Source organism: Hemicordylus capensis, chromosome 6 (genome assembly GCF_027244095.1).
Source record: "Hemicordylus capensis ecotype Gifberg chromosome 6, rHemCap1.1.pri, whole genome shotgun sequence".
NCBI classification, from domain to species: domain Eukaryota; kingdom Metazoa; phylum Chordata; class Lepidosauria; order Squamata; family Cordylidae; genus Hemicordylus; species Hemicordylus capensis.
This window is the reverse complement of record NC_069662.1, coordinates 19,382,892-19,406,114: the sequence shown is the minus strand read 5'-3', so window position 1 is coordinate 19,406,114 and position 23,223 is coordinate 19,382,892. Positions and strand designations below refer to the sequence as shown.

Genomic DNA, 23,223 nt, shown 5'->3' with positions numbered 1-23,223 from the left:
GGGAGTGCAACCCTATCCAGAACAGGAAGATCTAAACCACTTCCTGAGTCTCGACTTCCTACAATGAGTACCTCCATCTTGCCTGGATTCAGCCTCAATTTGTTCTCCCTCATCCAGCCCATTACTACCTCCAGGCAGGCATTTAGGGAAGATAGGCCATTTCCTGATGAAGTTGACATGGAGAAATAGATTTGGGAGTCATTAGCATATTGGTAACACCCTGCACCAAATCCCCTGATGATCTCTCCCAGCAGTTTCATGTAGATGTTAAAAAGCATTGGAGACAGTATGGAGTCTTGTGGAACTTCATACCGGAGCTCTTGTTTTGAAGAGCAACAGTCTCCAAGCGACACCATCTGGAACCTACCTGAGAGTTAGGAGTGAAACCACTGCGAAGCCATGCCTCCCACTCCCAACTCCTTCAGGCAACTCAGAAGGATACCATGGTTGATGGTACTGGAAGCCACTGAGAGATCCAAAAGGATCATCAGTCATACTCCCCCTGTCAATTCCCAAATGGAGATCACCCAAAAGGCCGACCAAGGCCTTCTCAACCCCATAGCCTGCCTGTAAGCCAGTTAGAAAAGGGTCCAGATAATCCACTTCCTCCAAGACAGCCTGGGACTGATTTGCTACTACCCTCTCAGTCACCTTGTTCTTAATACCTTATGCACAAATGCATCTGGTGCTTCCTTCCCCCATGTAGAGATGCAATGACAAACCCCACTGATTTCTGCCCATCATGCAGCTGGCAAAATGTACACCAGTCCATCCAGGAAAAATGGTCGGAACCCTATTTGTGAATTGTGTGGTTCAGTAGGTTATATGAAAGGATTCCTGGGCTCAGATGCTCAGAGTCAGATGCAGTTCAGACTTTCAGGGATGAGGGAAGCTGTGAGGGATGAGGGAAGCTGTGAGGCTGGATTTCTCTGCTCTCCTGGAGTAAAGTGGAATCTGATAGATTAAAGCAAGGATGGAGAAAAATGTCTGTAGCCAGGAGTCCTGGGTTCTCCAGAAGGAGAACAGGATGTGGCAGGCAGTTTAATTTGCACTGTGCCTGAAGCTGTTGGGGGTCCCACTGGTGCTAAATGGCTAACAGGAGACTGAAGGCACCATGGCAACCAATGCCACCTGCCATTTGGGCATCCAGCACTGTGAGTGAGTGTATGTGTTTCTCAGAGTGATGGCATAAATCAAAGTCAGAACACCCCTAATTTCCTGTGGGTCAGCTATGGTCATGCAGGATCATCAGATCACATTACTATGTTTTATTTTGTTTTGCAAAACTCACAGGCAAGGTAGGGGTATGTGTGGGAAAGGGAAGCCGTGCAGGTCAGCGTTTTCCTGAGTGTGAGGGCATCACGATGGCAGGATGTTTGTGTCCATTAATTTATGCATATTATGCCTTGTGTGTGATTATTGGTGGTGTGGGGGGAAGGAGAGAGAGAGAAATAGATAATGGTATCTGGATTGTGCCTTCTGCCCTGGTTACATGGCTTTATGTGTACATGTCTGAGTGTTGTACTGTACATGACACAGTGTGCCTATCCAGGTATAAGAGATGGCATACAAGTCACTGTGGGTTTTTATGCTTCTGAGCGTGGGAGCTATAATAAACACTGGACTTCCCTTTATTGATTATTATTACTATTACTATTAACATTTATATCCCGCTCTTCCTCCAAGGAGCCCAGAGCAGTGTACTACATACTTAGGTTTCTCCTCACAACAACCCTGTGAAGTAGGTTAGGCTGAGAGAGAAGTGACTGGCCCAGAGTCACCCAGCAAGTCTCATGGCTGAATGGGGATTTGAACTCGGGTCTCCCCGGTCCTAGTACATCTGTGTGTACCCAGAATAGATAGGATTAAGCCAAGAGTCCTCCATGTGAAACTAGAATTTTGAAAAAGTCAAGGAATGAGAGAAGTCACTTCTCCCCCTCACAGCTCTCATCAGTTTGCTGCCATCTGTTTCATGGTGTTGGGTCTCTTGGAGCTTTTTCAGGCAGTGACTTTACTGTAACTTCACATTAGGAGGGTGGGTGTGCATTCACACATTATCCAGATTTACCCCCAAGTCTGTGCAATATTGCAGAGAGCACTTTGTATACGATTTGGGTTTTCCCCTCCATTTTGGAACCTAGCCCGATTTAAGTCTGTGGTTAAAAAAAAAAAAAAATCCTCTTTTTGTGTCAGAGCATCCGTTGTGCCCCAAACTCCCAGTAAAGCCTTGAGGCAGAGCCTGCTGTCTGAAAAAGCTCCTGGTGATGGTCCTCGTCAGCTGATAGCCACCATCTTTTCCCTGCCACAATTCTCTGCATGAACAATACTATGTAATGAAGTAAAATAATTCCAAGGGGAATCGGGGTGGGGTCGGGGAACCACCACCACTAGGAAGGTCCCGCTTTAGCCCTCCATTGTCCGCAGAAAATGCCCTCCCAATTTCACTGCCTTTGAATGGGGCAGCAAAGCTGGATGGGGGATTTCAGTTCAGTCTTAGCACACCTGGGCTTATAGTAAAGCTACACTTGATGGGATGCATAGATTTGCTTGTCCATATATACCTTCTTTCTGGGTTTTCTGTTCCAGCACACAGGTCTAACCTATTAGACCACACACACAGCTTTTTTCCACCCCACCCCACCCCACCCCACGTGACGTGAGTATCCATGCCCTCAAGCCCTTGCCACCATCTGATCTAACCCACTAGAACAGGTGTAGACAACCTTGGCTCTCCAGCTGTTGTTGAACACAACTGTGGCTGGGGCTCATGGGAGTTGTAGTTCAACAACAGCTGGAGAGCCAAGGTTGTCTACTTCTGAAGAACCTATTCCTCTGTCTCAGAAAAACTTTGGGACTCTGCACATAGCCCTTTGTAAATCCCTTTTAACTTGACCCCAATCCCTGCTCCTCAAACCTGCCCCAATGCTCTCATGGCCTTCAGTCCGGCATATGACACCCCCATGAAGTGCTGTTTAAATGTCTGTGAATGGGAGAAAACAGAAATATCCAGTGGTTAGGTTTGGCCTTTAATGAACTGCCCTCAAAGACTGGCCAAATCCAGTTCCTCCAGGGAGGAAAGCTCTGAGAGATTCACTGGAGATATTTCCCCCTACATCCCCAGGATATGGGAGGGATTTCCAGAGGCTGAGGTCTGCTTATTAGCTGCCTGGCTGGAGGAAGTGAGAATCAAATTAGACATAGAGGGTGAGAGCAAGGACAAGTGGGGAGACAGGGGAGACTGTTGTGCGTAGAAAACGGACCCAGGAATCCTAGCTCCCCCCAGCCCACTTTTAACCCAGGAGACTCCACTCTCAGTCAGGGAACCCAGAGGTTTTGAAATGCCACCACAGTTCTGACAAAAACCACCAAGAGTCTAGTGGCACCTCAAAGGCTAACATATGTATTGTACGTGGGGATCGGGGGAAGCGGGTGAGGGGAGTAATCAGGGAGGCTAAATGGCCATGAGATACAAAAGGTGCAGTCCCTGACAAACTCTATGCAAACAAGATAGGCACAGTGACAATTCACAACTGCAATAATTGGTGATTTACCAATAATAACAACAACAACAACAACAACATCCTCCAGACTCCAGTTAATTAAGCCTGTAATGTGACAGGAACCCATTATCTCGATTCAAGCCTATGCAGAGACCCCACTCGTTTCCCAAAGAACCCAGAAACCTCATTCTCAGACCTCACTGCTCTAACCTAGATGCATCACTCCCTTCATTGAAGAAAATGAGGGCAAGCCTAACTATGTTATTTATTATTACATTTCTATACTGCCTTTTCTACCAAGGGTACCTGAGGCAAGGAGGGAAGATAAAACACATCTAAAACAATAAAATGTAACTCTAAAACAAGCCACACGCAGCAGCAGTACACAAACACGAGGGAAGACTACATAACATGGGATAGGGCCATAGCGCAGGGGCAGAGCATCTGTTTTGCCCGCAGAAGGTCCCAGGTTCAATCCCTGGGAGCAACTCTAAAAGCAGGGCTGGGAAAGACTCCTGCCTGAAACCTTGGAGAGCGGCAGCCAGTCTGTGCAGACTGAGCTAGATGGACCGACTCCGTATAAGCCAGCTTCCTAGGTTCCATGCAGTAAATAAATAAAGTAGAAGACAAATGCCTGTCTGGAGAAACAGGTTTTAAGTGCGTGCCAGAGCACTCATACCCAGTGAGGAGGCCTACTGGGCTTTTATGAGGAAGGAATTCTACAACCTAGGGATCACTGCAGAGAACTCCCTGTCCCAGGCTGCTGCCAAAGGGGAGAATCTACAATTGAGCAAACATGTGCAATGACTATGGGGCACTGCAAGGGGAACGGCAACCAAATTGCCAACTTAAACCAGAATTTTCCCATAGAGACAAATGGGAAACCAAAAAATATTATTAACTCCAAAATGGCTAAGCGGAAAGCTCTGAAATTTCACATGGTGTTCCTATATGGTGACGGCATGTTCAAAGAGATCAGTCCACTCATTGATTTTTAATGAAATGTTTAAAAAATGTGTTTTAGAAATTCATTAAAAAATCAAAGGGTGATCTCCTTGAACAGCCACACGTTTAATGTTACCATCATGTGCTACCACTTTATGAATTGGCCAGCAACAGTGGCCAATAGTCAGAGATGATGGGATTTGTAGGCCAACAAGAGCTGGAGGGTCAAGTGGTGCAGCCCTGTTTTAGAACGTGAAAGGTCAAGAACAGCACTTTGAACTGAGCCAGGCCCTGGAAGTTGCCTTTTGAACCAACTGAAGTTTCTGGACCGTCTTTTAGGGCAGTCCCACGTAGAACATATTAGGGTAATCCAATCTGGATTTGACTTGACCGAGGCCTGGTCTGACTTAACTAGGAAAGGGCACAGCTGGTGTCCCAGCTGAAGCTAGTCAAAGGTGGGGTGGTAGTGTTTCCTGCGGGCGCAGCTTTTCTCAGCCCGGCATGACAAGCTGTGATGCCCCACATGTCTCTGCAGCCACTAAGGACGCAGGAGCCCTGTCAGCCTTGGCATCCAGCCAATCCAGTTGGCCGGCCAGTTCCAAGCACCACTCTGCCCTCATGACATTAAACCCTCTCTGCCTCTCCCACAGAGTTCAGCAGTCCTGGTTCCAGCCAAGGGGAACCAGAGAGGGCAGGCATTCTCATGCCCTACACGGGTCACGCAGAAGAGGATGTTCTGGCAGGGCAATTCTGTGGCAGGACAAGCGGCCCCACTTGGAAAGGGGCTGGAACTCTGCCTTCCTTTTCATCTGGTCATCTTGCCACGGAATCATTCTGCCCCACTTCGTCCCTAACCCACTAGAAGAGGCCATAGCTCAGTGGAAGATCACCTGCTTAGCCTGCAGAAGGTCCTGGGTTCAAACTCTACGGTCTCCAGGGAGGGCAGGAAAAATTCCCTACCAGAAACCCTGGAGAGAGACAATACTGAGACAGATAGGCCAATGGTCTGAATCGATAGAAGGCATCTTCATATATTTGCAGACCCCACCAAAGCCTAGATTCAGGGTTTCCAGGATACCCTGCCCCTTAACTTCAAGAAATAAACAGATAGTACTACTAGGCCTCACTCTCCCTTCCAGAGATCCCTGGTGACTTATCTCCCACATTATATGGTTCTGACCCACCATTTAATTAATGTATGACCTTTTCCTCCCGTCCTTTTTCAGAGGCTCCCAGCAGCCTCGACGCTTGTCAGCCAGGCATCCTGACTCCTAGCCCCTCTCTCTTGGGCAACCACCGGCCCTCCCTCTCCTCTCAGATGCTTCGGGAGTCACAGCCCCCCCCCTCCACCGCCACACACACACACATCAGACAACGCTGAGGTTATGACATGATGGCAAAATGCCAGGCCTAGTCGTCCAGATAAGCTTCCCAAGGCAATGGGATTAGAGGCTTCATTAGGGATGGATTTCCTGCCCAAACCCAGCCAGAGCGACTTGTTAGAGATAATGAGAGAGCTGGTCAGAGCCCAGAAAAGAGACACTCACCCAAGGGAGAATGTTTTCTGGGGGAGTTCATTTCTTCAAAGGGGTGCACTGGTTCGAATCCAGGACTAAGCTAACTCTGGTTCCCATCCCCCAGCCCTGTCACCGGTCACCTGGGTCAGGTCAGAGCAAGATAAATTGGTAGCAGCTCCGACGTGACACCCAAGTCCTTGAGTCATAGCAATTTATTATTCATTAAAAGCAGTGCGAGGCGATCACCTTGGATAGAGACATCTGTCTGCATTTATGAGACAGCCCAGAGGTGGAAAGCATCCAGCACCTGAGAGGAAAAGTGGGTGGGTGGAAGGGATGGATGGATGGATGGATGAGATCACATTCTTTGCAATTATAATGCTTCTCCGAGACAGAGGGCCTTTCAAGCGGCCACAGCACTGCCCATGCATTATCTCTCTTATCTGTACAACAGCTTTGTGAGGTAGGCCAGTCATCTCCCCGGGGCCAGTTCTGGGCTTGGGGTGGGGTGGGGGGGCCTGGCAACATGCCCTTAGAAGCCTCCCGTCCTCCTGCTCCTCATCCGCTTCTTACCTCTTGCACAACGCATCCCCTAAGCCAGTGGCAAGATGAAGGCTCTCCCTGTTCCTTCACCGGCCCTCTTCCTCTGAGTGACTCCACTTACCCAAGAGGGACCAAACCTGCCAGGAGGTCCTGTTCTCACCAGCACCAGCACCAGCGGTGGCTGTCCTCGGCTGCCCAGAGGCTAGCGTTGCCAAATTCTCCTGAGGGGCAGGGGCCTCAGCAGCGGCCTGACAGGGCCAACCCTTGGGTATTGCACCCATGCTACAGATGGGAGTGGGAATTCGAGGCTGAGAAGAGAGTTTCCTCCTTAAAGGACAGCTGGTGAGTTTGTGGCAGGAGTGACATATGGCTGGGGATTGGGTTCCAATTCTTTTTAGAAAACAAAAACTGGAAGCGCGTTTTATTACGTAAGAGTCCGACAAAGAGGACGTCTGACCTACACAGTAGCTACTCTAAGGGGCTAGGGCAAGGACTCTCAAACGTGGGTCCCCCAACTGTGGCTGGGCTAGAACTCCCATCATCTTTTGGGGTGTGGTGGCAGGGGACGGTGGGAATTGTAGCCCAACAATATCTGGGGACCCAAGTTTGAGAGCCTGTTTTTTTAAAGCAGGGGCCACTTTGGCAAAGTGACGCCTGGTGGGCTGCGCAGATCAACATTCAGCTCTGGCCAAAGCTCTGCACAGACCCAATCAGCAATTAGCCAGCGAGCTGCACTTGAGGCTGATGGGGGCCACTATGGCTCCTGAAATGGTGAGAGGGAAGCAGAGGCCAGCTACGTGTGCATTCCATAGCTAGCTCAGTGTCCTTCCTTCCCCAGCCAAAGGCCATTGCAGCTAAGGATGCTGGGAGTTGTAGTCAAGAACGTCTGGGAATCCCTGTTAGAGGGAACACTGCTCCCAGGCCTTACAAGGAAGGACAGTGAGCGAGGGATGGAATGCACATGTAGCTGGTCTCTGGTTCACTCCCACCATTTCAGGAGCAGAGCAACTCAAAATCCTGACCGACGACTGCCCTCAGCAGAGCGAATATTTGCACAGGTAGAAAGCTTTTACTTCCCAGTTCCCATCATCGCCCCTTTTTGGAGGTGGTGGAGGGGGCAGGCACCACCACAGGGAAAGCACCACTTCCAGGCTCCAGAAATGGCCCAGTTGCTAGGAGACCAAGGGGAGGAAATTGGGACTTGCCACGTTCAAATCACTGCCTCGCCACTGGGTAGCATCGCCACACAGAGCCATTGCGAACGGCCATTGTCCGATATGTGCAAAATGGCCCTCGATACAAATTGAAGTTTACTGGTGGGGGGTGAGCCCCAGAATCTGATTTCTAATACCAAGTGTCTGAGTCCCAGAATGTGTGAAGCCATGAGGAAAACAACAGTGCCCCCAAGCACACGCAAAGTGCCCTTACTTTATACTGAACACCTACCAACCAGCTCCCCACACACCTGGGATTAGGGTTTCCACAACACAGTGGGGCGCATAATTTGAGTGACTTGAGCCTCGGCACCTTTGATTACAGAAATTAAGCAGTGAGAGGAGGTGAGCGGATTGAGAAAGAAAAGGCAGGGAAAGAGCCTGCAGGGGAAACAAAGGGTGAAAACACTTGAGTTCTCACCCTCCAAATAGTTTTCTAATGCTTCCCACATTCCCCAGCCTGCTTCCGGATAAGCCCTAGACAGAGAGCCTGCCCAGCCTGTGCATATGCAGTGCGTAATTACTTGTTAATTAAGAGCCTAACAAGAGGAGCAGATGGCTTGAGAGAATCCATCACAGCCCCACAGCTCTCTGAAGGGAAGGGAAGGTTACACTGTGAGCGCTGGAGGGGGAGAAAGGCAGAAGGGACCCCAGGAGTCCTGGCTCATCGCATCCTCTGGACCTGCCTCCTGAACCCCCTGCCTTGCCCTCTTATAACCAGCGGTGAGTGGGCAGGAACAGATGGGGATGGAGGGCACCGGCAAAACAGGGACAGAGGTCTGGAAAAATATTTTGCCCACGTTTCTCACTGAGTTTGGCACTGAAGAACAACTGTATGGGTGTTCCAGAGGGATAAGAACCAGGAATTACCTTGACATCGCTAGACCTGGCCACTAGGCTCCGCGGCCCTCTCCACAAGGACCCCAGGAATCCTGTTTCCCTCATCCTTGGCTCCAAACTCAGGAATCCCACCTTCCAGCCATCACCTGTGCTAACCTAGCAAAACGCCACTCGGAAAGGTTTGCAGCAGAGCCAGGCCAGGATGGGGTGTGGGTGGGGATCCGTTGTTTTAGCACCCCCTGCTGGGCTCCGTCAGACACCTCCGCTCTGCTTTTCAACCTGTCAGGGTTTCTGTTTCAAACCAGGAGGACGCCTTGCTCCCTGGGGAGGGTGCTGGGCTGGAGGTACAGGCCTCCCTGCTGGGCAGGAGGAAGGAGGGGGGGTGGAGAGACTCACACGTCAGTTGAGGGCTGGAGGTGGGGAGGCAAGCTGGTAAGGAGCTCACAGCAGAGGCCGACGCCTCCCGCTGCAGGCACCCCGATGGAAAAAATGAGTGTACAAAGTGCCTTTGGGGGGGGGGGGTTAAGGAGAAGAATGTTTTCATCTCATTGACAAAGGAGGAGCTAAGCCTGAGAGACAGTGACTAGCCCTAAATAGCTCAACCAGTGGGTTTTGAACCCAGGTCCATGTCCCAGGGGCCCTCTGCACACAGCACCACATGAGCCCGTGACCCACACACTGTGTTTCTAATTCACAACTCCTCCTTGCTGCTGAAATCGGCTCCCTCCCGGCTCCTCCTGCTGATGCTGCTCCCACCCACCCCCACCCCCTACTCTCTGCGATCCTAGCTCTTCCTAACTTGCATATATGCTCCAGCAAGTGGCTGTTTTATCAAAGAGCATACAAAATAGGTAAAAGGCAAGACATTTCATTAGATCTGTTGCTCCGGACATAGGAGCCTACGAGCATTAGAGCGGCACAGAATTCATCATTGGGCCAGACGGCACTGCAGCTATTTTGCCCAGTGAAGCCATCTGTGTCACACCTGGACTCCCTACACCAGGCCTGTTCAACTAAGGCTCCCAGCTGTTCCTGGACAGCAACTCCCATAATCCCCAGCCACAGTGGCCAATAGCCAGGGATCCTGGGAGTTGTAGGCTGACATCTGCAGGAGGGCCGAAGTTGAGCAGCCCTGCCCTGCACCCAACAGGGTCACCCCTATCAATACCAAGCCCTGACTCCAGGGGGCGGTGTGAGGTAGTCGTCTCAGGTAGCAGATTATTAGGGCACCAAGGTGCCCCCCCGCCCGCTGCTGCCACCATTGGAGCAGCTCTTTGGGACCAATTTGACCCTTGTAAACTTGGCAAGGAGCACCTCTCTTCAGATGCCTTGCAACATTTGCAAGCAACACGAGGAGCGAAGAGGCGGCCCCACAAAGGTGGTGGGGCAAAGTAGTCTCACCTCAGCCCTGGCAATACCCTTGGGTACAGAGGCGTATCTAGGGGAAATAGTGCCTAGGGCAAGCACTGAAATTGCGCCCCCTGTCCAAACATCTGACACCCATCTTTCAGATAGCTTTACTATAATATCAGCTCAAAAATACAAGTCAAGCTTGCTAATCTTTTAAAATTTCAAAAATTATTTGGCAGTGGATGTAGCCAGACCAAAAAATGCTGGAAACCTACAAATTTCAGTATGCTGGGGCTCATGAAATACCCAAATACTATGTGGAGGTGTACTAGGAAAACTAAACAGAAGTGCCTATCTAATTCTCTACTATGCACTGCAGCATCACCATTACATAAGTTTTAAAAATAAATGGAGAATTTGGCTTTTCCCAGATACTCTGAAAATAATTAAAGGATATGCAGAGTAAATTGTATCACTGCTTGGAATATATTCTAGTATTTCAGAAAGACAGTTAAAATGAGAGAAAGAGAGCAAGAAACTCCCAGTGGGCCTTAATACTAAGAATTTCACACTGATTCAAAGACAAACTCACCATTAATAGCCATATGATTAAGACATCACATTTAACTCACTTATCACAAGTTTTTGTTGTTGTTGTTTCCCTTCTTTTTCTTGTATTTATGCTGGCCTTGGGCTGAAATAAACAAATACATATATACATACATACACACTTATCACAAGAAGCAAAGTAAGAACAAATGAATACAATCCTAGATCATAAGCCTCAGCTCAGTATTCACAAGCCCTGATTCTCTGTACATAGTGCCAAACTGAATATGTGTACAGTGACTTATATTATATTAAATTTTAAGAATATTTTTTACCTGCAGCCCCTTCGGGGCACTTCCTATAGCCCGTGGGGGTTACCCTCCCTCTGCAGGCCTCTGGGGCCTCACAGGGACCATTTGAGCATGTGCAGTGGCCATTAAAAAAAAAAAATCTTTTTTAATGGCCGCTGAAACCAAATGCTCAAATGGCCTCTGCGAGGCCTGGCATGGCCTAGGGCCTCACAGAGGCCACTTGAGCATGCACGGTGGCCATTTTGTTTTTGGCAGCTATTTTTTAATTTTTTAAATTTTAAGAAATTGCGCCCCCCTTCAAGTGGTGCCCAGGGCACGTGCCCTGCCTGCCCTACCCTAGATACGCCCCTGCTTGGGTCATCCCTGCCAGCCCCCTTTTAAAACTTGTGAACAGGCAATTTAAAGACTTGCCCTTCTTCGTAAGCTGCCTTTCAACAAGTGTCCTCCTGCAGGGTGATCATCTTTCCTGAACCTGCAGTGGAAGGTTCAATGGCCAAGGCACGAATGAGATGAGGTATGGGGAAACCTCACACAGGGCCCAGGGTCTTTGTGGGGCTGTTGGGAAGGGATGCAGAAAGGTGAGGAGGACTTGGGTTCCTCCTGTTGGGCCAGAGCCAGATTGTTGGCTGCAAGTCTCAAGCTTTAATTAATTAGCATATGCAAACTAGCAACAGACTCAGGGTTTTTCTGCCTCTCCCCGAGGAGCCACAGCAAAGATCTCCCGCCTCTCTAGCAAGGAGTCATTGAATTTTGTCTTTGTTTCTGAATTCCTTGTAAACAACCCCCCCCCCCCCGTTCCCAGCAAGCTACTGATCCAATCTTCGCCTTAAAACAGGAATCTTTCTCCGGCAGACAGTGACAGCCAGGCCAGGCCTCGTCCTAGATTCAACTCAAGAAGAAATGAAGGTGACCGCGAGAGGAGATGTTGGAATACGGCTGGTTACTGGCTGAAGGCAGGAAAAGCTTCTACAGGGAACAGCAGCTCTGCTCGAATACTTGTATCATGAGATAGTGATTGGGGGGTTGGTATGGTGCCAGGCCTTCTACCCGCTAGGGGTGGCAGCTCAAACCAATCTGACAACCTTTGTGCTAGGAATATCCCTGCTGGATGGAGGAGAGTTGGTCTTGTGGTAGCAAGAAGGCATTGTCTCCTTTGCTAGGCAGGGTCCACCCTGGTTTGCAGTTGAATGGGAGATCACATGTGTGAGCTGAGCATGGTAGGATATTCCCCTCAGGGGACTGAGCCACTTTGGGAAGAGCACCTGTAGGTTCCCTCCCTGGCACCTCCAAGATAGGGCTGAGAGAGACTCCAGCCTGCAACCTTGGAGAAGCCGCTGCCAGTCTGTGAAGACAATACTGAGCTAGATAGACCAGTGGTCTGACTCAGTATATGGCAGTGTCTGATGTTCCTATGGACCAAAGAGCCACCTAAATAAACCAGCATACCATTTTCACCGTGGCCAGCCAGAGGCCTCCAGAAAGCCCACAAGCAGGTCCTAAAGGCAAGAGCTCTCTTCTGTTGTTGCTCCTCAGCAGCTGGTATTCAGTAGCCTACAGCCTCTGAACCTGGAGGCAGCCTATAGCTATCAGGACTAACAGCCACTGATCGATCTTTACTCCTCCATGGATTTGCCTACTCCCCTTTTAAGCCCATCTGAGCCAGTGGCCATCAGTTTGACAGCAGATTTCAGAAATGTATTCTGTAAAGAAGGGCTTTTCCTTCTGGGCTCTCAATCGACTGCCAATCAATTTCACTGAGCAACCTCAAGTTGTAGTATTACAGAAAAGGGAGGAAAAACTCTTCATCCACTTTCTCCACACTGTGCATCATTTCAGAAACGTCTATCATTTCCCCTCTGAGCTGTCTTTTTTCTAAACTAAAAAGTCCCAAATGCTTTAACCAGGAACTGGTCCATAACCATGAGGGTGGGGCTACAGCTGAGCTCAGTGGGGAGAGAATCTGCTTTGCATGCAGAAGAAGGTCCCAGGTTCAATCCCTGGCAGCATCTCTAAGTAGAGCTGGCAGAGATCCTGCATGAAAGCTGGGAGAGCTGCTGCCAGTCAGAGTAGACAGCACTGAGTGAGACGGACAAATGGTCTGACTCAGTCTAAGGCAGCTTCCTATGTGGTGAGTGTTGACTTCCTTGTGGCACCAAAGCAGTCATCTGATTTCCTCATCATGTGCCGAGCCCTTGGGTCAAAACACCACCCATCAACCCACATTCAGCAGCTTTGGTTTGGACCAGAGAGACACGATCAGGGCATGCAGTGAACAATCTGACAACATTCATTTCCAATAACAATATTTCCATTCACTGCTGTCATACTGGGGCATACTGCTACTGCCCGTCTCTTCAGAAGACACCGGATGGACACATACTTCAGCTCAGGGACAGGGAAGCAAACTGGCTCCAAAGAAATGAAATGAAATATAAAATGATTGGGGTATGGAAAAGAAAACTTATGAGGAAATGCTGAAAAAACTGGGTGCATTTAGCTTGGAGAAGGGAAGACTAATGTGGGATATGATAGCACTCTGCAAATGGCCAGAAGGGCTGTCACACAGAACTTGTTCTCTGCTGGCTCAGAGGATGGGGCTCGATCTAATAAACTGCAATTACTGGAGGGCAGATTTCAGTGGAATGGTGGTTTGTTTGTTTTTTGGTTGTTTTTTTTAAACTTCTTACTGGCAAGTTTGATAGTGGAACCATGACATAAACCATACAGTTTCCCTGCTGTGTGTGGCTGGTGGACCCTCCCTCACTGAAGGCCTTCTGTTGGAAATGCTCTAACTCTGGGTTTCCTGCAACAAGCAAGGAGCTGGGGGCTCGACTAGATGACCCCCAAGACCCCCTCCAACTCAAAGACTCTATGAAATTAAACAGCAGATTCACAAAACAGCAGGTTATGGTTATGGGTGGGATGGTGATGGTGCTGGGGAATGGTTGGGAACAGTCTAATTCAGGGGTTTCTCAAATGTAGGCCCCCAGATGTTATGGGATGATGGGAGCTGTAGTCCAAGACCTGGGGACCCAAGTTTGAGAACCCCGGGCCTAACTGCTATCTGCCATTTTAACCATGTGGTGATCTGAGCACCCCTGCTGCATTGCAGCCATACAGCAGGGAAACGCATTCACAGTCTCTTCAGACTTTTTTTTTTTAACTGAATTTCAAAAGGTTCACAAGCTGATGAGGCCATGCTAGAGAGAGTGGTTTCTCATTGTGTCAATAAGAAGTACTCCATAAACACCACTAAGATTCTTGCACACACATTCCACAAAGCATGCTCAGCAGCAGTGGATTCCCTCTCTGGAGAAAGCACTGCATCCTTCCCTGTGAAAAGATCACACTTTGTTCAGAAAAGGTGTCGGAAGCACAACCCTGAGGGAAGACATCTAGCTCTTGTGCCACAAATGAGAGACAAGGGGGTGTTACTGTGTGATCAAAATGATACGAGTTAAAAAGCACTGAGGGAAAACCAAGGGGTGTGCATGCATCCAGATACACATAATCTCAATATCTCCCCCCCCCGGCGCCTTTGCCATGGCTCTCTTCATCCATGCACACATGCAGGAACACAGCTCAACAGTGGTGCTCCTGCTTTGCATGGGAAGGTCCCAGGCTCAGCCGCCAGCTTCTCCAACTGCAGGATCTCAGCGAACAGGGCTGGGAAAGACTCCGTCTCACTAGAATCATTACTGGGCCAGATGGACCAATGGTCTGACTCAGTAGAAGGCAGTTTCATGCATGCAGATGTTTCTCACTTGTCCTATCAGAGCACACAGCTGCCCTTCCTTCTTCCAGACACATCTACTTATCCATCCTCAGCTCTACTCTGAAGGGAAAAACCAGGACTAATTTGCCCCAGGGATCCTTAAGGGAACCGGGATTTGTCACAAATGTTGGAGAGCACAAGTCTGCCACCTGCATCCCAGCAAAACATCCTTTGTGAAGAGATGGTGGATGGAGGTTCTTGCGGGTCTGGCCAGTGAGCACAGCACAGCCTCGCAAGGAGTTTCCCACATACACGCACACACCAGATCAAGAGAGGCCAGTGATCCTCTGGGAGAATGGCCTTCTCCTTCAGCATGTGGTGGGAGACTAGCTGGCTGGAGTCACCTGGAGCCATTTGCTCTGCTGACTGACATCCTTCCACAAGAAATCCTGCCCATGCTAACTGGCCCAGTGAGCAACTCCTGCATTTTGCTAAGGATTCTCGGGCATATTCAGTTCACACAGGGTGCTGGCCAAGCTCTCTTGGGCCTTGGTGGTGGTCCACTCAGAATGAGAGCATGACCTAGAAGACGTCCAGCACCTCCTGTGGCATAGTAGGAGAGGGCTGGTATTGGTGGGCTGACTCAGGCAAGCTCATCTGCCATTCCTGATCTCCCGGAGGAGCTTCTGATAAGCTTAAGAACATCAACCCTGCTGGATCAGGCCCATCCAGTCCAGCATCCTGGTTCACATAGTGGCCTACCAGATGTCTCTGGGGAGCCCACAGGCCTCTCTCCAGCTGTTGCTCACTTGCAACCCGTATTTGGAGACATCGTGCCTCTGAGGCCTACAGCTACCAGACTAGTAGCCATCGATAGACCTCTCCTCTATGAATTTATCCAAACCCCTCCTAAAGCCATCCAAGTTGTTGGCTGTCACCACATCCCATGGCAGAGAATCCCACAAGTTAATTATGCATTGTGTGAAAAAATACTTCCTTTTGTCAGTCCTACATTTCTTGGCAATCAGTTTCATGGGATGAACCCTGATTCTAGTGTTATGTGAGCGGCAGAAATATTTCTCTCTAACAACTTTCTTCACACCATGCACGATGTTATAGACCTCTAACTAGTGGTGTGCATGGAACTGCGCCTTTGCAGTCCACGCCAGGGGGGTGGTTCTTTAAGGGTGAGGGGGTGCACTTACCCCTCCCGCCACTTTCCCCTCATTGGCGCTCCATTTTTTTTTTTTAAACTTCTTGGGGCGGCAGTGTACCTTCCTGCCGCCCCTGCCCCCGTTTTTGGCTGGAAGTACCACACAGGAATGCACACGTTGCCGGCGGGGGGAAAGTGACAGGAGAGATAAGTGCATCCCTCTGCCCTTAAAGAACCCCCCACATTTTGAACCAGTTCGGAGGCCTCTACAATGGCCTCTAGACCAGTTTGTGCACATCCCTACCTTTATCATGTCTCATCCCAGCCCAGAGTATCTGAAGTCACCTGGAGAATCCCTCCTGAAGAACCCCAGCCGAGAGTATCCCAAAATACAGTTGCAAGTCACTCAGTGTTCTGCTGTGATTTTCCAAGTAGCTGTCCAGCAGCTGGAGGAGGGTCTGGTGGTGTCCAGAAGACAGCTACAACTCAAATCTGGCCTATCAAGGCTGCAGCGCCAACCGCTTCTAAGCGGCAACGGATGCTCCGTGCAGACAGCCTGGTTGCTTCAGACTACTTCTTGTACCAAACAGAGGAGTCCTGATCCTGGCCATACTTAAGGGCTATGTTCCTCCTCCTGAGTAGGGTTCTGAACTCGAACAACCGATGCAGCCAAAGGGGCACTGTGCAGCTGGGTTTCAGCTTCAGCATGGGCTGGCTGCCACCTCAGTTTCTAGTCCCTGGTAGTAATTGGAGGAGTGAGTCCAGTTGGGGTACATTGAGGCCCCTGACTCTACAAGTTCCCTGGGGTATCATCCTGGGGCATGGTCTCAAGGACTCCCTCAGAGCATCCTGTCTCCCCCTGACCCATGTTGGCATTCCTGGGAGGTCTTCCTCCTCTGATGGAGCAGTGCCACCGGAGTCCATGGGAACACAGCAAGCGGCCGTATATCGAGCCAGGCCCATTGGTCCAGCTAACTCAGTAGTGTCTGCACTGATAGGCAGCAGCCCTGCAAGGTTTGAGGCTGGAGCCCTTCCTAGCCCTACCTGGAGATGCTGCCAGGGGCTGAACCTGGGAGTCCTTCTGCATGGAAAGCAGACAACCCCATCCCAGAGTCCAGCTCTGGCTGCTGGCAGAGCTTGACTCTCATCTCATAAACTATGTCTTGTTGTTCCATGGAACATATATGTCTGAGCCAAATAGCTTCCCCAGGCTTCAGGAAATATCTCTCCCACTTTCTTGTCATTCCCCATACCACACTCCTACGTTTCTCCCCACACATCCTCCATCCTTTTTTCTATTCATTTGCCCCAATATACTTCCGACCAGCCAGTGATCCTAAAAATGCAAGTGTCAATAGGCCCATTAAACGCATCCACTTTTTGTTCCTTGAACATCCCCCCCCCACACACACACACTGTCTCCCCACCCCCATCTTTCCTTTCTCCCCCTTCTCTGCTTTAATCTTCAGGATCTCCACACTTCTTGGCTGCAAGACACCAAGTTATTATCAGCTCAGAGACAGAAAATGATTCCCTCAGTCATTCTCTCCCTGCTGATGCGGCTGAACATTGCAGTTATTTCATAAAGAGCCTGGCAATGAGGGATGGGATTCCCGTACAAATAGCTGCTGCCCGCTCCCCAGATTCAGCTGCATCTCAGCTCCCTGGCAGCCTCCAGGTGCAAATGAGAGTGTGCTGAGCAACGCAGCTCAATGCCACTGAAATTGCACACATTGGGCTTTAGGTGCACCTTGGTCCTATCAGACAGAAAGACACACACACACACACACACACACACTATGGGGACTCTCTGAAGATGTGCTTACAGACACCTCAGGGTGACTTCTGGAATACACACGTGAAAATACCATCATAAATATGCAACACATTCATGCCTGTTCCACACATTCATGTCTGGAAAATGTCTACAAATATATTCACAATCCATGGACGATGTGCATAATTTCAGACCTATTTTATGCACTGTGCACAAATACACACACACCCCTCCACATACAAGCCACATTAAAGAGTCATCCATCCAAACCACACAATGCAAGCACACAAAAGGCCTTTGGGCAGAACCCCTGAAATACTGCTATAATCACCTCAAAGGTGATTGAGCACCACAGATCCCCTCACAACCATGCCTCACATGCACACAATCGCACATACATACACATACACAATCGCGGCACGTGACTGCTAGAAAAAACAGCCACAAATGCATCACAGCCACACAACACAAAGACGCACAACGACACTTAAGCATTAACCATCATAATACTAGGCACCTGCATAGCGTCTTCAAGTGTTTCTCAAGAATCATCTCTCTGAAGTCACAACCACCACCCTGTAAGGGAAGTATTATTGTCCCCATATTGCTGGGGAAGGGGAGGCTGAGTGGCTTGCCTATGGCCACCTAGTGAGTTCATAGAAGAAGTAAGATTCAAACTGGGGAAGTCCTAACTCATAGTTCACTCCTAGTCACTGTGCGACATCATCTCTACAACTGTGCCATCCCAATCATGCAGCAAACATAAAGACAAAGACACACACACACACACACACACACACACGCTTTGGCGCCTGACTACCTCAGCTAGTAGAGCATGAGCCTCTTAATCTCAGGTTTGTGGCTTCAAGGCCCACAATGAGCACATATACTTTAAGAATGGGGCCATAGCTCAGTGGCAGTGCGGCTGCTTTGCATGCAGAAGGTCCCAGGTTCAATCCCTGGCAGCATCTCCTGGTTGGGCTGGGAAAGACCCCTGCCTGAAACCTGAGAGATCCGCTGCCAGTCAGTGTGGACAGTACTGAGCTCGACAGACCAATGGTCTGACTCGGCAGAAGGCAGCTTCCTGTGTTCCTGTGTTCAGCCATAACATGGTCTTCATGTTAGAAGAGTGATATCAACCAAGCCAGAAAACCTCTGGGCGAGGATTTGAGACAGTCCTTGCGGGGGGGGGGGGAATCATTTAACTTTTTATTTTTATTTTATTACATGTCACTTGAAAGCAGGGTGAGTCTCAAAACCTGCCATTTTGGAAGCCTGGTTCTAACAACAAATAACTCTGCACAACATTGGCCCTCCAGCTGCAGTTGGACTACAACTCCCATCATCCCTGACTATTGGCCACTGTGGCTGGGGATGATGAGAGTTGTAGCCTGGCAACAGCTGGAGGGTCCAGGTTGTGCTGTCCTGCTCTAGAGCCACAATGAATTGGCTCTAAATCTAGAGCTGTCCTGCTCTAGAGACATCCTGCTCTAGAGGCACAATGAATTGGCTCTAAATCTAGAGCCGTCCTGCTCTAGAGCCACAATGAATTGGCTCTAAATCTAGAGCCGTCCTGCTCTAGAGCCACAATGAACTGTGGCTGGGGATGTTGGGAGTTCAACAACAGCTGGAGTGGGGAAGTGCTCGTGTTTGAGCACAGTTCAGGAGCAGGGTCCAGGAGCTTTAAGGAAGAAGAGAGCAGGTCCTTATCTGCAGCTTCCTGCTTGGGCAGTGCATGTCCCAATAATCCCCACGTAGCACCAGCATGCGCATGCATGGATGCGATGTGCATGCTGGCGCCGTGCTGGGATTCTTGGGTCATACGCTGCCCCAGCAGGAGGCAGTGGAGAGCAGGCAAGGACTTGTTCTCTTCTTTCTTAAAGCTCCCAAACTGTGCTTGAACAATTCATGCACATCCCTAAGCTGGAGGGCCCAGTTTGCCCACCCCTGCTCTAGACTGTACACATAGCGCTGTGACAACATAGTGCCAACAGGGCTTTAGGAGAGTGAGCAGGTGAATGGCTGGTTAGATGGTGCCTGCGATGTCTCCCCCTCCACGGGCGGCTTCTTCTTCTCCTTTTGGCCACATAAAGGCTTTGACCTGGAACATCTGGAAACAGCGTCTGGTGCAAATGCAACATAAGCTGATGCAGCCCACCCCCAGCGCAAGTGATGCCTTTCCCTTGGTGCCGCAATTTCTGTGCAGGATCTTATGCCCTCATTTGTGGCACGTTCAACTCAGCCATAAATCTGCCTCTTTCTGCAAAATCCCTGTCTTTTCAAGTACTCAAATACCCTCCAGCCAACAGTCTCCATATCGCCCCCCCCCGCCCCCTGCCATGTGCTGCCCCGAAACAAGGGTGCTTCCTTTCCGTTGTCACACCCCCCCCTCCCGTTTTTGGGAGCATTCAGTGCCTAGCATTAATTTTCATGCTGGCTGCAGCCCTGACAGGTGGCAAGTCCCGCGGGAAGGCCTGCCGCAAGCCCACGAGGTGCCAATGCCTCCCTGGTATGCGGCGGGTGAGACCCGCAAGCCACGCCACTGCTTAATTTAGCTTTCATATCAAATTGGGAAATCAGCGGAAAAGCTACAACATAAACAGGCCCACAGTCCCAAGGGGGACCCACTAAATTAACCCAGTATGCTCTAGGCTGGTGCTTTCCATAACCCCCCCCCCAGGCTGAGATAACTGGAGAAGGCTTGTGGGAGTCGGGAGAGGGGGGTGGGGGAGGAAAACTCAGGCGTGGGATGAGTGTGTCATGCCGGGGGTGGGGTTAGAGTCGGCCCATGTGCTAGACTGATGGGACTTTTGTCCTGGACACGGGCTCTGCAGAGGCACCAAACAGGCAGCTGTTATTGCTGCGGCAGCAGGCTCAGGATTGGGTTCCACTGTGCTCTGCCGCCTTGCGGTTGTGAAATCAGAGTGCCATCTAGTGGCCACGGTCTGCAACACCGTTCAAATTCCCACTCCCATCCTGACAGAATTGCCGTCTCAGGGGTGGGGTGAGGGTGAGGGCCCAGGCAAGTGCCTCATGGGTATAGGTCAGATTGTTGACACAGATCCAGTTTTCTCTTAAAGTACACTGAGCTAGTTGGGTGAAAGACCTTTTACTCTACAGCAGATCCCTCCTAATCTAGTGACCCCCCCCCAACCATTAGATGGCTGAGAATCCATCCCTGCATACGGGTGGCTGGATGAATCCAGCCTTTTTCCTTAATTGATAAGCTTCCCTGCCAACCCAGGTGGGCAAGATGCCTGCATTTAAATGTTGAGGGTGAGGTCATTGTCTGGCCTGCACCCCAAGAAGGGGCCAAGGCGTGTATTTGCTTCTGTCAGAAGAAGGGGCACTGGGCAGAACAAAAGGGGATTTGTTTCCACAAAGGATGGCCAAGAGACAAAGGGAGACCACCTGGAAACTGGAGCTGCAGGTCACACACCTAGGAAGCAGATTCTCTGGCAGACACCTGAATATATGGAGCTCCTTTGGTCAGTCCAGGGGCCTGTGTGTAGCTCAGTGTTGTGCATTCTGACTGGCAGTGGATTTCTGGGGTCTTAGGCAGAGGTCCTTTTCCAACGCTGCTACCTAAGATCTCCTGGTAGCCACCCACTCCTCAGTCTCCATCACAGTTTTTAGAAAGAGTGTAAAATCTTGGCTTATTTATATGATTGCCTCTACTGTGGCTGCTTTGTATTTTTTATGGTTGTATTGTGCTTTTAAAAAAATCTCTGTATTTTTATATTTTAGCTTAATATTTTAATTGTGTAATTTTTATAGTCTGGTTTTAACTTTTGTGTGAACTGCCTTGAGATTGTTTGAATGAAAGGCGGTATAGAAATTTAATAATAAATTAAAAAAAAAAGATACCAAGGATAAGGACTGAACTTGAGTCCTACTGCATGCCTGATACGTGCCCTACCACTGTGGAACAAGCCCACAATGCCAAGGGCAACCTACTAAATTGATCCAGTATGTTACAGAGTGTAAAATCCTGTGGCTGAGATAACTAGAAAGGGGTTGCAAAAGAAGTCTAACAACTAGCAAGGCGGATGGAATATGGAACTTAGCCTGCCCCATATACACAGAGTCATATTGGAAGGTAATTACTAGAGTAATAGAAACTGTATTTTTATTTTGGTTTCTTGTGCCACTTTGTACTGTATTCCTTTTATCCTATCCATCCCTTCATCCTTGCCTATGTAAAGTTCCTCCTTGATTCACTCTAACTGGACATAAAGTGTTGGGCGATCATCAGGTGGGACACTGAAATATGTAGTCAGCTTTTGGGTAGTGACATTATGGAGACACTAGCTATTGTTGTAATGCTCAGATGTCGGACAGCTCTGAGTTCAAGGGGGAAGGAACAGCTACAGTCCCCTGGGGGCAGAGGCACCGCTAGTCAGATCCTGAGAGAAGCTTGCTTGCAACTTGGGGTCACAGGCTAGAAACTCAGGTGGGAACAAATGGAATTTCACTTGTGCTTGTCTGGGAAAGCAGAAGGCTCAGGCATCAGAAGACTTTATCACATTTGTACAGTGATGGGACAGAGTCAGTGCCAAGGAAGCTTGAAGCAGAAAGTCACCCTCTTCGGGAATTACTTTCTGTACACAGCTCTGGGTGCAAGGTGCTATTTCTACTCCCTGCTCTGCCATGAAACTTGCCATGTGACCTAGAGCAAGTCTCTCAACCTAGCAACTTGCTTCGTAAGGTTGCTGTTACAAGACAACAGTTGCAAGTGCCGTTGTTCACTGAAAAGTGTGATGATGTTATAAAGAAGATAAAGTTGAGAGGGAACTGGGTGTGGGGGGGGGTGGGCAAGAAGGAAGGCAGACCACTCCACCAAAACACTTGTGCAATATTTTGACTAGCCTTTGACTAACCAGGTGGCTTTACCAAGCAGTAAAAGGCGTGGTTCCCCCAGCACTATTCCCTACTACCCATCTCCATCACCACCAACCCCAGATACATCCAGTTCCAGAGTTGGCTACTCTGTCAGCTCTCCCCAACCCTCAAGCAGGAGAGGTCCTTCACAGTCCTGGTCCAGATCCTTGGGCCTAAGATACCAGGGACTTGGCCAAAAATGCTATTCAAGCACAGCATCCACTCTGCCATTGAGGTATTAATTATATTAATTAATAATTAATTATTACTACTACTATTACTACATTTTTCTGAAGCTCAGCCTCCAAAAGAGAGCCAGCATGGTGTAGTGGTTAGAGTGCTGGACTAGGACCGGAGAGACCCGAGTTCAAATCCCCATTCAGCCATGATACTTGCTGGGTGACTTTGGGCCAGTCACTTCTCTCTCAGCCTAACCTACTTCACAGGGTTGTTGTGAGGAGAAACTCAAGTATGTAGTACACCGCTCTGGGCTCCTTGGAGGAAAAGCGGGATATAAATGTAAATAATAATAATAATAATAAACAACTCAGTGCATAGGTAGTCATAGAACTTGAGAGTTGGAAGGCACCTCGGAAGTCTTCCAGTCCAACCTTTTACTCAGGGCAGGAACCTCCATAGACTTTACAGTATCCCTGAGAGATGGCTGTCCTTCAGCCTCCATTTCAAAAACTTCTAGAGAAGGGGAGTCCACTGCTGCACAAGGCAGACTGTCCTACGACCAAAACCTTCTTACATTTAAGAAATCCTTCCTAACATCTAAGCCTAAATCTGCTTCCTTGTCATTTCCATCCATTGGTTCTAGTTGGTTCTAGTGTCTGTTCTCAGTGTCTCTGGTATCTGCTCTCAAAGATGGCCTAGCCTAGGCCAGCCTGCGACAGAAAACCCAAAAGGAGCACTCTTTGCCACA

General features: G+C 49.4%; 1 protein-coding gene and 1 long non-coding RNA gene across 11 annotated transcripts in view; one reads left to right on the top strand and one right to left on the bottom strand.

The window, feature by feature from the left end:
• The window catches only part of GRIN2D (glutamate ionotropic receptor NMDA type subunit 2D), a 112,320-nt gene extending 100,674 nt beyond the window's left edge, over positions 1–11,646 (top strand). The window contains exon 14 of the mRNA XM_053261565.1: positions 11,605–11,646. Coding sequence (XP_053117540.1) covers positions 11,605–11,628 — 24 coding nt within the window. The 3' untranslated portion in view covers positions 11,629–11,646. The remainder of the gene's footprint in view (positions 1–11,604) is intronic.
• The window catches only part of LOC128329819 (uncharacterized), a 59,904-nt gene that overhangs the window by 29,402 nt on the left and 7,279 nt on the right, over positions 1–23,223 (bottom strand). For 6 of the 10 annotated variants that reach the window (XR_008309806.1, XR_008309799.1, XR_008309802.1 and 3 more), the window contains exon 3: positions 10,542–10,603. The exons of 2 other annotated variants lie outside the window; for them this stretch is intronic. This is a non-coding gene — a long non-coding RNA (uncharacterized LOC128329819). Of the gene's footprint in view, positions 1–10,501; positions 10,604–23,223 lie in introns of all 10 variants that reach the window. 2 more of the 10 variants (XR_008309800.1, XR_008309801.1) reach the window with 1 other exon arrangement.